General features: G+C 41.3%; 3 protein-coding genes across 3 annotated transcripts; all 3 read left to right on the top strand.

Moving 5' to 3' along the window:
• On the top strand, positions 1–1,828 carry hoxb6b (homeobox B6b). The gene is made up of 2 exons (XM_071898508.1): positions 1–451; positions 1,572–1,828. Exons 1-2 carry the CDS (start codon positions 1–3, stop codon positions 1,826–1,828), a joined length of 708 nt encoding a protein of 235 aa, XP_071754609.1.
• A 1,286-nt stretch (positions 1,829–3,114) lies between these two features.
• Positions 3,115–4,464, top strand: hoxb5b (homeobox B5b). Its single transcript, XM_071898506.1, has 2 exons — positions 3,115–3,706; positions 4,217–4,464. Exons 1-2 carry the CDS (start codon positions 3,115–3,117, stop codon positions 4,462–4,464), a joined length of 840 nt encoding a protein of 279 aa, XP_071754607.1.
• Positions 4,465–13,168: 8,704 nt separating this feature from the next.
• LOC139911026 (homeobox protein Hox-B3a-like) lies at positions 13,169–14,512 on the top strand. The gene is made up of 2 exons (XM_071898500.2): positions 13,169–13,466; positions 13,917–14,512. The coding sequence occupies exons 1-2, from the start codon at positions 13,169–13,171 to the stop codon at positions 14,510–14,512; spliced, it is 894 nt and encodes a 297-aa protein (XP_071754601.2).
• Positions 14,513–16,066: the final 1,554 nt, after the last annotated feature.

A 16,066-nucleotide genomic window follows, 5' to 3' on the forward strand; every position in this document is an offset into this window, starting at 1 on the left:
ATGAGTTCCTATTTTGTTAACTCAACTTTTCCCGTGTCTCTACCGGGAGGACAGGACTCTCTCCTGGGTCAGATACCGTTATATTCCTCGGGATACACCGATCCGTTAAGACACTATTCCAACGCGGCCACTTATGGAGCAGCCAACATGCAGGAGAAGGTTTACCCTGCGTCGTATTACCAGCAGACGGGCGCTGCGGCCGCCGCTCTCTACGGCCGGGCCAGCGGCGGAGCGCCCTGCGACTACAACCCGGTCGGGACTTTCTACAAGGACAGTGAGGGCTCGTGCGCTTTCTCCAGCCGGGAGGACCAGCCGCTGTTTGTCACTCAGGACCATCAGCAGCGCAAGTCGGAGTGTCCGGAGCAGACTGTCAACATGAGCAGCAGCATTGACGACAAGTCCTCGTCTCTGATCTACCCGTGGATGCAGAGGATGAACGCCTGCTCCGCCGGTGAGTGGGAAAGTGCACGCGCTCCTATTGTATTGAGTCATGTTGTGTTGAGGTAAAGAGCGCACGAGTACAGTATCCTGCTCTGTGATGGAGTGAGCATCCCGAGCCATGCAGACAGTTGCATGGACTTGTGAAAAGCTTGCGACTTATATTGATATTTGAGCGACTTTGTTTAGCATCACAATAGAAATATCATGTAACAATAGAAATGACATCTAACAAATTAGTTGATTATAGAGCCGACAGCAACCGTTTTTAGTGTTTAAGATTATTGATGGCTGTACTGATGAGGCCATCTCATACAGCACGAATAGCGTCTTCATGCGCCTCAGGACTTAGGCTACATCATCATCATCGCATAGACACACACACACACACACACGCACACACACACACACACACACACACACACACACACACACACACACACACACACACACACACACACACACACACACACACCCAGGGCCTACATCGCCCAAGCTCTAGCCAAAGTCATATGGCATCTTCAGAATAGGTTAAAAAAATCACAGCAACACTTTAAAATATCATGCAGCTATTAAAGCTCAAAATATTTACCACAGCAAATCCTATAGTAATACCATATGATATTAAAAAAACATGACGTACGATAAGGCCATTACAAACTCACTATTGTGTATAGCCTACCATAGACACGCTATACATCCGTATATGAATATTATAATGACATCATAGAAGATTAAAATAAAAAATTACGTACAAAAAGGTCACAATAAACTCACTGTTACGTACAACAGACACACAATAACCTACGTCAATACAGTAATATTATTGGAAAATTATAATTATATCATAGGAGACAAAAAAATACCATTATGTACGGTAAGGTCATTATAAACTCATTATTGAATACCAGAGACACAATAAAAGTCCCTAAAGGATTATTATATGAATATTATAGTGATTTTTGAGTTAAAATAGGCTACAGCACGTCAGACTATTAGGTCTAAATTACCACTTTATTGAATTTCAAATACGCCCATACTGATTTCAGTGCAATTCCAGAAAGCCTGTTTTTCTTTCAGACCAAGTTTAGATTTTCGCTTGACCTAATAAATATTGGACTTTTCCCATGCAGGTCCTTTTGGGAGCAGTGGACGCAGGGGCCGACAGACCTACACCCGCTACCAGACCCTGGAGCTGGAGAAGGAGTTTCACTTTAACCGGTACCTGACCAGGAGGCGCCGGATAGAGATCTCCCACGCCCTGTGCCTCACGGAGAGACAGATCAAAATCTGGTTTCAGAACCGCAGGATGAAATGGAAAAAGGAGAACAAACTCCTCAATCCCGCAAAAACAGCCGAGGAGGAAGAGGAGACGGAGAAAAAGAGCTAAAATGGACACTGGCCTATATTATGCTTGTGTGCGCACACTCCCAAACATCACAGCCCACAAGTTCAGAAATGTGAAGATGATGTATGATTTCTTTGTAGATAAAGTGCTGCATATCACATGTTAGAGACATGTAGAGTGATAGACTTTATTTGAATATCTGCACGGTAATGTGTGTATTAGGTTTAAATCAGGTCCTCCTCTGTTTGTCCTTGTGCTCGTGTGTTTATTTAGGGGACTATGCAAATCTGCCAAATGTAAATAATTTTTAGTGTTTAGTTTTTGACCATGTTGTTACCTCATCATCGTAGGCCTACTAAGTTTTTTTTTTCCCCCCATGACATTAAAAGAGGCTTTGTCCTACTGTACATCGTGTGGTGTAGGCTAGTTGTTCTATAGTCTTTAGGCTTGTTGTTTACAGCTGTGCCATAAACAGTTCAAGGTTTTGTACAGATAATGTTACATGTTATTTATTGTTGTTCACCTGTGTTCAATGCACATCTGGATATTGTGTGCAATATTTTGTTTAGGAAATTGTACATAGAAATAAAGGCTTTTTGATGTATATACACCGGAAAATCTTGTGGTGTCATTGGTGCTTATGACGAAAAAACGGCGTTCTATATTATTATTATTATTAGGCCTTTTATTATTACTATTATTATAATCATTATTAGGCCTATTATTATTAGGCCTGTTATCATTAGGCCTGTTATTATTAGGCCTATTATTATACCTATTGCTTCTAAAACTAACGTTACGGCAAGCTGTTCAATTCATATAAATCTAGTCTCAGGAATAAAATAATTCCGATTTGTTGCACTGCACATTAAACTGCCAACAGTGTAGCTGGTAAGTCTCTATTATGTGTTACCTGAGCCTTTTGTGGCCTACATTATCAGTATGTTACATAAATGATGAATGGCCAAAAGGCCTGACGGCAGATCCTGGCGGGGCGTTCCCCTGATTGTCCAGAAGATGGCGCTCTCTACCTGCATGGCTCACGGGGCGCAGTGGGGAGGCACCATTGACTGGAGCCTAACGACCATTATTTCGTCATCATTTGTAACCATGGAGCATGAATTACCTCTTGAAGTCATCAGTGAGGATTTACGACTGGTCAACAAAGGCACGTGATTCCCGAACGCTCTCCCATATTTGGCCGCATACCTGGCAAAGTACAGTAGGGCTTCATTGCTTATAATTCATGATTGCATCCATAAATCGTGCAAGCACACAGGATTATAGCGACAAAGATCTACAAATCGAGGCTTTAAAAATCCAAGCAAATGAGCTCTTACTTTGTAAACTCGTTCTCAGGGCGCTATCCAAATGGCTCCGACTATCAGTTACTAAATTATGGGACTAACGGCGCTGTGAGCGGTTCGTTCAGAGACCCTGGCACCATGCACTCCGGGTCTTTCGGCTACAACTACAATGGCATGGACCTAACCGTGAACCGCACCAACACCGGCAGCCACTTCGGGGCCGTGGGAGATGATGCCCGGGGTTTCGCGCCGGACGCCCGGTACAGACAGACACCCAACTGCTCGCTCTCGTCTCCAGATCCGGTGCCGCCGTCGTGCGCCACGGCCAGCCGGGAGCCCCTGGAACTAAAAAGCCCCTCTCCTCCGTCTGACCGGAGCACGACCTCGACCGGCAACAATCTCAACAAAAGCAACAGCGCTCATTTCACGGAGATAGAGGACACCAGCGTCGCCTCCGAGACCGAGGAAGGCGCACACAGCAGCGGCGGCTCCAGCACGGCTCCCCGGGCGCAGCAGCACCAGGAACCCAACGCCACCTCCTCAACTCCCACAGCAAATGATTGCCAAACGCCACAAATATTCCCCTGGATGCGGAAACTGCACATAAGCCATGGTATATATACATATAATACTATTTTATTTTGAAGGATGTCACGCTGTGGATTGGTGAAGTGTCATAAATCTGTCAAGTGTTGCATGAGTGAGCTTATGTCGGTGTGGATGAGAAGAAAGGCAATATTTGTAAAGTCTTTAGGAGATAGTTTGATTTCGATGGGGTCCAGGTTAATTGCCGCTAAATTGGACAGAGCACATAGCCTGAAAGATCACGCAGGATGATTTGTGAAATGTGTTGACGGGATTCTGAATACTCAAATGTTGGAAATTGGTAGGCTGGCTGTCGGCTGGGGCTGGAGATAAGAAAGGCAATAATCATGGAGTCTGAGTGTTGTGTGTGTTGTGTTGGATGCATGTCTCCCTACATTAGCACATTGCATGTTGTGTGACCCCTCTGCCCATGATAACACACATCATCACCACGGTGCAGCCAAAAGTCTAGCAGTCCATTTCCCCTGTTGTTGTTCGGTGCAGTTGCTAATTCTGTGGATTTTCTATGAAATTGTAGATATGACTGGACCTGATGGGAAAAGGGCCCGAACTGCGTACACCCGCTACCAGACGCTAGAGCTGGAGAAAGAGTTTCACTTCAATAGGTACCTAACCAGACGGCGGAGGATAGAGATAGCCCACACCCTGTGTCTCTCGGAAAGACAGATCAAAATCTGGTTTCAGAACCGCAGGATGAAGTGGAAGAAGGACAATAAACTGAAAAGCATGAGTCTTGTGACAGGAGGGAGCGCCTTCCACAACTGAGTTTTGAATAACTTGGGGGAATAAAAAAAAAAAAAAAAAAAGAAAGAAAAGAAAAGAAATCCATGAGTACTGTAAAGCTATTGAAAGCGCAGCACCTTCCAGCATGCTATTGTGATAGACAAGAAAAAGTATTCTGTGGTCTTAAAATGCCATTTTTAGTTTACTGTTGTTGTACTATGATAGCTTAGATGTCATTATTTGGAAAATAATAAGAGATGTAAATATTATTGGGGGTATTAATTGTCCATGCTCTTTGCTCTCTTGAAGGTCGCCATGTTTCACTTGAGCTCTTTATTGTGTAACTTCTTGACGGTCTAACAGGAGTAAATTCAGTGTACAGTTTAAAAGTTTCCAAACCATATGCTGCTCTTCATTGAATGTAAACCTAATGTATGATGGGGCCATTCAAAGCGCTTTAGTGTAAGTTTTAATGCTATTTTGATGGTTATCTTGTGGCCAGACCATAACTTTCATAAACAAGCCAATGTGTAGCTATAGAATATTTTGTGCATTTATTGTTTAGACTAATTATGAGCAATGCAAATGTATTCAACCTGTCAATGTGATAAATTTTTAGTGCAAAGGGTTATTCTGTGGATAGGCAGTGATGTAAGCTTTTTTCGCCAATAAGCTTTTTGTATTTGTAAGTGAACTCATAGCGCTTGAAATAAAGTTTCTCTCAATTGCTTTGAATGTGTCTCAAGACTCTATTATCAATTAGCATAAATAAAAACAAAAGTCCTCAGTCATATTTCTGCTCTAGCAGCAACATCCAATTGGCAAGAGGAAAGCCTCGGAATAACTTCAGGTCGCTTGACCCGCATGTAACACACATTTGTTAATGATTAACCTGAAGAATTGTAAAAGTGTCAGACGCACAACATAAAGATAGGCCAAATTATTTCATCCCATCTGCTAATTTTTGCTCCCGTTTAACAGAGAGAGTGAGAGAGAAAACATAAGAAAGATTTGACATTTAAACTTACCTCCTCTGACCTCTAAGCTGCGAGATGCGTGTTTGCTTGTTAGAAATAGTCTGGTGATAAAATCCAAAAGAGTGGCTTTGGCTTACAGGTATAGGCAAGGCACGAAGTTGGTAAAAATCCCCCTTACCAAAGATTGTATAGGCCTATATTACTTACAGACTGTGAAAAGTCACGTGAGGTCCATAAAGTTGGTTTTATGGTTTTGGGGAGTAGACAATGTACTATATAATTCACAACCTTGAATGAAAGTGACGGCTTAACTGCATGGATGGGACTGGAAAGGCTGGACTGGGGAAGTGGTGTCCACTCATATCCACCTGCCTGTTGGAAATGTGGAATAACTGTTCCCACAAAAATATCCCACGTGCAGTTTCTAAAATATTATTCTAAAATGTCTAAACATTAAGTTTTTATTACTGCCGCTCTTCACGCCAACTGCTGTTTAGTTGGCACTCAGCCTACAATGCGAAGACAAAGGGAGATTTCTCACCAAGTTGGATCTGCAGAAGAATACTAATTATTTGACACTTTTATGATTTTATTTAAGAAAGTGTTAAAACAAGTTCTGTTTGAAATTTGCTTTACAGTTGCTGCTCATCCTTAGGAAATATTGATTACCTCGTGGTTTAAGTTTCTCGTATTAAAATGAGAAATTCAAGGCGCTCTATTTCCGAAACAGAACGTGATATTGAGTAGAAAATGTTCAACACTCGACCTTAAGACTAATAAGAGCTTTTATGGAGCTGCCATGAAACGAACTTGAGCAAGGTCCCGAAGTGATTTATCCCGATCTATCAAGTCACTGAGCGGGCAAAGGTGAAGTCTCGGACAACTTTGGGCTGGACACAGGCTTCAATTGATTCAGATAAATAAATCACAGGCTATAGGCTATAGTGTGTAGTCTATCGGCAACTAATAAAAAAATAATTATATTATCAATGCAGTTTAAAAACTAAAGGCTGTGGCTCTTAACCTGCAAAGAGACTTCTGCAATATTTTCAAAGTCTTTTCAAACTCATTTCAGGTAAAAGTAAAACCAATGCTGGGCTATATGGGTCCCAGACATTTTCCACATATTCATAACTATTAAGTGGCAATTTAACCAGCGTAATGAGTATTGCATATTGATAGGGGTAATCTGTACCCGGATCTCATGCATAATTCATAGCGACGGGATCATCGCTGGGTCAGTAGACGATAGACTACCGCCGCAGATGCATCAGAAAGCGCAGGCTTGGCTCTGCTGGCAGACTTTGCACTGTCACCATCAAGACTCACAGGACTCAGGTCTGTGCAACAAAAACAGGCTCTGCTTTGCGCATAGGAGAGCAGACCTATATATTTCGATTTCAAATTCTAATAGGGACTGTTGTCGTGGTAAAGCACGGCGAACACAATGTATCATTTTAATAGATTTGTCTAATTTCTAAAGGTCTCTGACGCCTCGTTTTATTGTCTGAAAATATTTATAGATAGTGATGCAGATGTAAATAAAAAGGTGGGGAAAGTTAATGATCACCATAAGGCATCACAACCACCATTATAAAGAAAAATAAATTAGGCTTTATTTTCAGAAAAGCATTAATTTGTGTTGTTTTTTCCTTAAAATGCCCTATCCTCGTGTAACTTCAGTTTCTACGCAATGCATTTATATAATAAAGATTTATATCAGCCCTTAAAAGGGGATGTAAAAGAGTAAACTCTATCTTATAAATAAAAAGGTGGGTAAAATGAGTTTAGTTTACCCTCCACCACATCCATGCAGACCTAATTAATTTGGGCCTCTCTATGCTTAGTCCTATTAATTGACATTTAATGCAGGGCGATTATTTTAATGTTGATAAAATACATGAAACAAATGTCACCTTGAACGTTTTCTGAGGACGAGCCAAGCATTTATTCCTGTTAGTTTATCGTGTCATCCTCAACCTTTGGCAGGCTGTGTTCAGTCTGTGATGATGTAACGCAGCCGCACCGCCACCAGAGGGCACCTTAGACCGGTTTGGCTGATGATGGATGGTTTCTCAACCCCGGCTCTTATCATTGAGGGCATGTAGGTTAGAGCAGAACATAGAAAAGCCATGTCTACTGCAGCATGTTTATCGTTATCCTTTTTTTGTTAGGCTACCAAGTTTAAGTGGTGAGCATACAGTATTAATCCCCGACACTTTTCTTGAAAGTGAAACCTTTTCATTGCTCTGCATCCCCTTTAATCTGGCAAAGAAAGCAATAGGCAATACGGCCTCAAATTGCCTATTCATTTAAAAAGTAGCCTGTGCTTAATTCCAATACAAGTCACGCAGAAATTGTTAATGTGGGGCCTGGAGGGGGGTGAAACTCAGGTCACAGCGTCAACAAATATTAAAATGTCTGTGGAGTTGTTCGTCAAGACCATGATGCCAAGTACAATGCTCGTTCACAAGTGGGCAAACTCAGAGATTGTGTGCTCAGGCTGCATCTGTATACACACAATAACGAAAAATCACTATAATACTTCTATAGGGACTCATAGTGTGTGTGTGGTACTCAGTATTGACCTTATCGTACTTTATGGTATTTTCTTTTTTTGACCCATGGTATCACTATAGGCTAATATTCGTATAGTCTTATTTTTGCTGTGATATTTGTAGCATCCATCTAAAATGTAGCCTATTAGGCTACAGGATTATTTTGTCCTAACGGCAAAATGTAGAAATGTCCAGTGACACAGGGGCAACAGCTTATTTCAATTTGAATCAAGACACAGGTCCTTCAAAAAGAGGAAGGGAAGATGATGTTGAACAAAGTCGGATAAAAAAAGTATAATAAAAGCTCTCTCTCCGTAAATTAAAGTATTTGGCCTACTATTTTAAATGCTATGGACAGAATGCAGAGGATGCCTTAAATAGTTAAATTTCAAGGGGGTTCTTCACCTTCTGCCGTCTGCAAGGCTTTCACGTCGTTAGAGGTTTCCTACCTGTCATCTATATATACCCTGTAGATCCGAATTTGTGTAAATATACAAGCAGTCACAAATTCGCACCTTGGGGAGTATGTAGTTGATGACACTTCACCTCGGGGAGAAGCTTTGAACGCGTGAAGATGGACAAGACCTCATGGGATGAACGATCACACGCACGCACACACATACACACACGCACGCATACACACACACACACACACACTAACAAAAAACAAAAAACAAAGCTTGGGCACTTGCCATAACAGTGAGTCCAAATTTGATCGTTTTTATGAGGAAAACAAAGATCAAGTGTTGAGAGATTTATTTTGAAGCCATATAAAAAAAAAAAACACCAGTGCTGCCTGTGTGCGTCTGTGCAACACAGTTTGGTGACCTCTACGTCTAATAATTCATCACTTTCACCAAAAAAAACAATAATATCTTGTCAGTCATCAGTCATCGCTCCATTTGTCCACATAAATTCTGTCCATACAAGCCGGTTTGGAAGTTATGGTGGCAAATATTTGTCGATGCAGGGACTCTGCTATATTGATATTCTCTATTTTCACTTAATGATTTTTAATTTAAAAAGGGAGCAGTCCTGCATGGAGTTTGGATGTTGTAGGCCTACACAGACTAGGCTACATGTGATGCCTTCACGTTGTCTGAGAATATGACATGTGCGAAAGTTTCGGGAGAGGCCTTCAATGCGGGCATTGTTCAGGAAATCATTTATCACGTCTTTTCTTCAGTACACTGCCTGTTGCCATGTAGATAGTCGAGGAGGAGTTAGTAAGCAGGGAAATGTGAGACTTACAGCCTCTGAACAAGACTCGCCGTGAGGACGGGGGGAACCGAAACAGCTATAAAAAGAAAATGAGATCGAAAAAAGTAAGTTTTCTAAATATATTTACTGCACAACCTTGAGGGTAACGGGCTGGATATGGGTAAAGACTTTGTGTGACTTTAAATTGGTGGGATTTAAGGGAATAGCCGTGGCAGGTTGAGGGAATAAACTAAGTGACAAGCGCTGTAGGCCTAAACTGGTGAGAGAATTTAGATGTTTTCTTTCTATTTAGAGGTTTTCTTGGCTGTCTATTTCAGTCAAATATCTCTTTTAACAGTAACAGAGCGGATCTATACTTGGATATTTTCTTTAAGACTTTAGATCTTGATCTAATTGGAGACATCCCCCCCCCCCAAAAAAAAAAAAATAAATAAATAAAAAATTAATAAGATCTGATGTGTGCTTTTTGGGGAGGGGTTTGAAAAGGGAAAGTTGTTGTTAATGTTTATTCAACTTTCTTTGAAGTAGTTGAGAGCAATAAATCCTCTCACGCGGACACGTGGTTCCTTCAGCTAATTGTGAGAGAGGTTTGCAGTGCTGCACATTTGTCAGGCCTCCAGCATCCCTCAGACTGACGGGGCATCCATCACAGATAAGACAGACAGCCTGAAGAGTCTGGATCTTGTATGGCTGTGGTGATGATGATGATGATGATGATGATGATGATGATGGGATGTATAAGTGCAGCTCGATGTGGCCACAGAGGAATGTTGTCATACAGGGAAAAGGTAACTGAATGACAACTACGCCATTCACTGTATAAGCTCGAGGGATCAGACGTGCATTTGGGTGCCAGTGAGTGTCTTCATTCAATACATTGACTATCATGTCAATTCATCTGCATTTTCCCCAAGCCTCCTCCGCTCTGGTTCACATATCGGAGCGCGGGTTTGATTTAATGTGGTAGTTTGAGACAGTGTTAGTGCTGAATTTCTTTGTATTTATATGGCACTTTGTATCTTTTTTTTTTATCCCTGTATAGAGGCATATGTGCTATCAGTGAGATTTATGGCGCTCCTCATAGGGACAGACAGACACACACACACACACACACACACACACACACACACACACACACACAGGTCTTGAGTAATATAAGGTGCCAGTAGACTTCTATGACGGTAAACTGTAGGTTACAGTTTATCTCAACCTTTTGGTTTATGCCATTAAACTAATTGGAATAGTAAACAGTAAACACAAGCTTTCCCCATTCTCTATAGCCTACTGCACAACGCGCTGCATAAAGTTAATTATAAAACAGGCTGCAGCTCTAAAATAAGGTTTCATATCATAAGGCTAATAGTACCAAGCTTATCAATAACTTTTATTTTTGGACTTAATGTATAGGCTGTCCACCACAAAAATCTGACAGGCGAGATTTACTTTGGAATGGGCCCATATCACTATTTTTTCTTATTCAAATTTCTTTCGGCAGCATGGCTCAATGATCAAAGATACTCAGTTACGTCACTTTGTGCTAATTTAGTTAAATATTACCTTTACGAACCAATCAACGTGATTAAGTAAAGATGAACATGAGAGATCAAAGCACCGCCAGACTCCTATCGATCCACTGCAGCAGTCTGATCGTCACCATGTTTCCAAACCGTATAGGCCTCATTATAAACTTCTGGACACACAGACCGCGAGCTTTAATGAATGCTGGCCGTTGTCTCCCCTAAACCCAAAGTGGCTTCAATCTATAGGCTATTTGATCACTCATTTAAATTAGACACGATGAAAAATGACGCAGATACTTTGGCATAAGTCTCATTAGGCTACATAAACAAAAAGTAATGCACTTGGTATGTGAATGAGATGGCATCACAAAATTAAGCGTTGCTCATTCAGTAAAACCTAGACTAAATACTGACAGCCTTTGCCTGAGCTATTTATGGCATCTCTGGCATCAGGCCTACGTTGGAGTTCAGCCATGTTGGAATTTATTATTATAGGCTGGACAAGTTCCCAGGACTGTTTAAACAAAATGGAGATGTAGCTGCTTATGTTTTAGGAGCGGGATTGTAAATTCTCAAACGATGGCGATTTTTCCGGGCAGAGAATGCATCTTGATTTACTTCCACATGGTTAAAAAAAAAAAAAGAAAATGGCTAAAAACTAGCAGTGAGATGTTAGGTCAAGTCATTTCAAGCCGTGTTATGTAGGACACACAGAAGAGGGGGTAGGGAGGGTGGGGGTGGGGGGGGGGGGGGGCAGTAGGCTATAAGAACTTCTTAACAGCCCATTTTCCTTATCTAAATCCCCCTGAGACAAATTGGGGCTTCAGTGCCAAAATATGGCTGGCCTCCATGTTTTGGATTAGCATCATTTTCACTCTGACATTTCTGCCCTAATCCCCGCACAAGATGTAAAGGTAGACGGTTTGCCAGAATAGCAAGGTGTAAAAAAAAAAAAAAAAAAAAAAAAAAAAAAAAAGCCTGTCTTAAACATTTATCGCAAGGCTATTATCATATGTGAAATGAGATCGAGCATGCATGATCAGCAGAAAGGGCTTTTTTTTTCTCCCCACACACACACACACACACACACACACACACACACACACACACACACACAGGGACACACACACACACACTGACATTGTGTGGAGAAATGCTGTGCAGGGCGGTGTGAGCTGCAGAAACACTGTCCACTCTGCTTCCACCACTGGCATGCAAAGCCTCACCATCACATCATTTTATGCACGAGACTCTGCGAGGGATTATACTATAATCTCGGATATTTTCCACAGGTGAGAGTAATCGTTATTTGTTTCAGAGAGGATTTTTTTTTTTTGTGCGAAATGAATGTAGGTTTTGAAGGTAAGGCAGCCGAGTGTTGTGCTGCGGACTGGGCTATGTGTCTTTATGATTTACGAGCCTGACTCCGACCACGGTTCAACCAGAGTTCATAAAGCTGCATGCCTCCAGACTTATTCTCTCTCTCTCTCCCTCTCTCTCTCTCCTGCTCCTCAAAACTACTGCTCACATATACCTATTTTTGTTCAGGCTAATTTCGGATCAGCCTCGGATAAAAATTAGGTTGGGCTATAGGTTGAAAAGGAGGGCATTTCACAGCCTTTTATTTTGGCTCGGGGTAGCCTACAATATAGCTGCACCCTACAAAGGACTTTTTATTCTCATGGCTGTGTATTTTAGTAGGATGTGATATAACGTTTTAGTTGTTGATTCCCCCCCCCCCCCTTGAAAATGGTAGTGGTGGGCCTGTGCAATTACATATGTAATATATTACAGCTATTGTGTTGTTGTTGTTTTTTTTTCAACCAGTATAATAATCTAAGGAAAAACACAAGAAAAAATGAACATAAATTGAAGAGAATATAAAAGAAAGTGTTTTATTTTACCCAGGTAGTAAATGTATATGTTATTGGGCAGACTAATTAGTTTATTGTTATCAGTATCAATTGTTCTCTTATCCCTTCTCTGAATCAACCAAAAAGACTGACTACCTCCCCTAAAATAACTTCGTTTCCAAATAACTCAATTATATACCATGAGATTATGTTTATTACAGAATAATAGACATATGAAAACTGTAATGAGAAAAATTAACCACGCAATTGCAGGCCAGTAGGTCTATTTGCGAAGGTTAAAAACATATAGGCCTAACGAAAAAAATAATAACATTATCATCCTCAAACTGTGTTATTTTGTGGAGGGTCTACATTTCCACCAAGGTCTTAATACTAGCTTCCCGTTGCCTCTGTGCAGGAGAGGCTTGCTATTCATGTCACCATACTATTGAGTTGATAAGATGGATCATGCAGTCTCCTCCCTGATTCTGTCTCTGTCCTTTTTCTGCATCCTCTCAGGCCAGAAACCCGCGGCTCTCTGGAAACCTGCCATGTGACATTTGGCTGCCAGCGCTCTGTCAGAAGGTCAAAGGGGCCCCGGTACACATTTAATGGAAATGCAGAAAACCACATACGGCAACATCCACCGCGACTTCTTAAGCGAGTTTGAAGAGGATCAAGAAGATGTCAGTGGGTTTGCATACACTCATCAAGCAGCGGCGCACCAGCCTTTGGCTCAAGTGGAGGGCAACAAACAAAAGATGTTTGACTGCACGCTGCAGCCGTTCGCCAACAAATCACAGCTTCCCCGGAGACCAAAACAGCAAAACCCCAAGTTTTCCGTCACCAAAAAGATTTTCCCTTGGATGAAAGAGTCCAGACACTTAAATCAGAAACACGACAAGAGAATCGCAGGTCTGTATAGCATGAATAGGCTGCAGTTGGGACAGTAGCCGCAATTGTTTACAAATGAGGCCTTTTCATTTAAGCCCCCCTTATAACACAATGTGATTATGAGATCTTAGAGATAATTGAGGAAATGGCTATTTATAATTTCGTCGTCCCCAAGTTCAAATGGCCTGCTATTAATTATAGGGATGTATGGGAGGAGGGCAACCCAGCTTAACCCAGTTTACCCACCTTTCTAGGCCGACATAAATCTCGTCATAAATAGTGCCATTAAAGAGAAAACGCCTAAATGAATGCTTCTGTTCCTTTGAAAAATATAATTGATTTTTGTTTATATTGTGTGATGCCGATAATCACCAACTGGAGGTCATAGTTTGCCCATCGTTTTTATTTACTGCTATATCCCTGATTATAGCCTGTTCAACCTTGCACTTATATAATTATTTGTCCCGACAGACTGCTCCGTGGACGAGGAGTGTCCAAGCGCGACCCCTGCCTCCAAGAGGACGCGCACCGCGTACACGAGCGCGCAACTGGTGGAGCTGGAGAAGGAGTTCCACTTCAGCCGCTACCTGTGCAGACCGAGGCGGGTGGAAATGGCGAGTCTGCTCAACCTGCACGAAAGGCAGATCAAGATATGGTTTCAGAACAGGAGGATGAAGCAGAAGAAGGACGAGAAAGTGCAGGGCTTCACCTCCTCCTCCTCCTCCTCCGCCCCGGGCAGCCCCACTCTCTCCAGCCTGGGTTATGTCCATCTGGGCGGAGATTACCAGCCGGCCTCTCCTCCGCCGAAGTCCCAGCAACAACACCAATCACAGTCAGTCTACCCGCACTCACCAGAATACTCCAAATACCCGACTCCAGATTGTGATCCTCCGCAGAGTCACTTCCCGACCGGCCCGCAGTTTGACGTGCAGTACAGCTCCATGTGCAGCGCCTCACACACACCAAACCCAAATCAGGGAGTCAATGATCTAAACGGGTCATATTTCTCAGAGGGCTGCAGTTCTCAGGAGAGAATCATGCAAGCTCCGAAGTTGACTCATTTGTAGCAGATATGGTTTGTGAATTCCTCCTGATACACAGTTTCCACAGCTTTTATTAATCATTCTTTGGGAGATGTCCACAGAAATTCAACTTTCCATTTCCAAATCTAGTTTAGGCCTACAATGAAGAGAACACTTTAATGGTTAGGCTTTCAGCATGCATTTTTTTTTCTAATTTATCGTGGAAAAAATAGTCTTATGTCTTATTTATTTGTATTTATATATTTATTTATTTATTCTATTGTATGCATTTGTATTCGTTGTTCTCTTGTTCATTGACTTCGAGTGTTACATATGAACTGGCCAGCTGCTCTTGTATGGGCCTATTCAAAACATTCGTTCAGCGACACTGGGATATGCTATAATCCAAGCCTGGGTAGTTTAAATTAAAATGTCCACTGCTGTTACTGCTACAAATAAAAGCAATTTGTTCAGTAGGGTTCCCACTAGACTTGATCTCCAGAGGAAATACTCCTAAATAACATGTGGTGCACTGGGCCAATATAGCGTAGTACAATAAGACAATTGTAATACAGCCAAAACGGAGACAAAATTGCATATCTTCGTTTTTGTGTGAGCCTAATTAGCAACTGCGGCCTATAACATCACATTAACTCTTACTTAATTACAGGCCCTTATGGATGACTGTGGACTTGTTAGGTTTTATAAGATATTACATTATAGCCTCTGTGTCACTGTGGCTTTTCCAACTCTGAGGCACGAAAAAGCCCGAGAAGTAGCTCTTAAATGTGTCTTTGTTCTTTTATGGGCAAACTGGGCAACACAAGCTGTCAATCTTTAAAAAGAGCGAATGATTGATCACTGAATTAATTGCGCTGCTCTTTTCCACAACACTGTCTGATTCAGTCTGGCTTCAGGCTTCAGTCCTCGAAAGGCCGGAGAAATATTTTGTCTGATAGTAGGCCCACTGTATATTTCGCTTGTTACACCAGGCTTTCTTTTATATAAATATATGAAGTTTTGTCAATCTCACTTCTCGTTCTCCAACTCTCATTTCCCACCTTATCTTGAGGATATTTGGAAAACAACAAAACCAGTGCACAGCAGAATAGAAAAATTAAATATCACACTCACCGCTAATATGGCCTATAGGCCAATTTTTAAAACCATTAGCCTAATTAAACCATTGTTAACACATTAAAGTTAAAAACAATTAATACACACTCCTTATAATATAGGCCTTGAATGATTCATCTCTTGTCAACAGAAAAATATGAGTCTATAGTTTAGGGTTATAGGCTGTAACTTGACACTTATGAGGATAGTGTAGGCCCTAATTTCTATTCCTTCTTGGCCATTATTATTATCATTATTGCCATTTATTATTATTTAATTATTATTATTAGTGTTATTATGATTAGTGTTATTATTATTATTATGTTATTATTATGTTTTAGTATTAATGCGTTTTATTATTATATTTTTGGCATATTATGTCATTTAAAAGGACTCTAAGAATCATTGTAGCCTGAAACTGTGGCTTGGTGTTTGTGTTCTTATCAGATGGATGGGCGAGTTTGATTGAAGCATTTGTCATGT

This window comes from Centroberyx gerrardi, chromosome 20 (assembly GCF_048128805.1).
Source record: "Centroberyx gerrardi isolate f3 chromosome 20, fCenGer3.hap1.cur.20231027, whole genome shotgun sequence".
Classification (NCBI taxonomy): Eukaryota; Metazoa; Chordata; class Actinopteri; order Beryciformes; family Berycidae; genus Centroberyx; species Centroberyx gerrardi.

Coding starts and splice junctions, on each gene's coding strand:
- hoxb6b (XM_071898508.1), top strand. CDS start 1: ATGAGTTCCTATTTTGTTAACTCAACTTTTCCCGTGTCTCTACCGGGA. Junction 452..1,571: donor GATGAACGCCTGCTCCGCCG/GTGAGTGGGAAA, acceptor TTTCCCATGCAG/GTCCTTTTGGGAGCAGTGGA.
- hoxb5b (XM_071898506.1), top strand. CDS start 3,115: ATGAGCTCTTACTTTGTAAACTCGTTCTCAGGGCGCTATCCAAATGGC. Junction 3,707..4,216: donor GAAACTGCACATAAGCCATG/GTATATATACAT, acceptor ATGAAATTGTAG/ATATGACTGGACCTGATGGG.
- LOC139911026 (XM_071898500.2), top strand. CDS start 13,169: ATGCAGAAAACCACATACGGCAACATCCACCGCGACTTCTTAAGCGAG. Junction 13,467..13,916: donor ACACGACAAGAGAATCGCAG/GTCTGTATAGCA, acceptor TTGTCCCGACAG/ACTGCTCCGTGGACGAGGAG.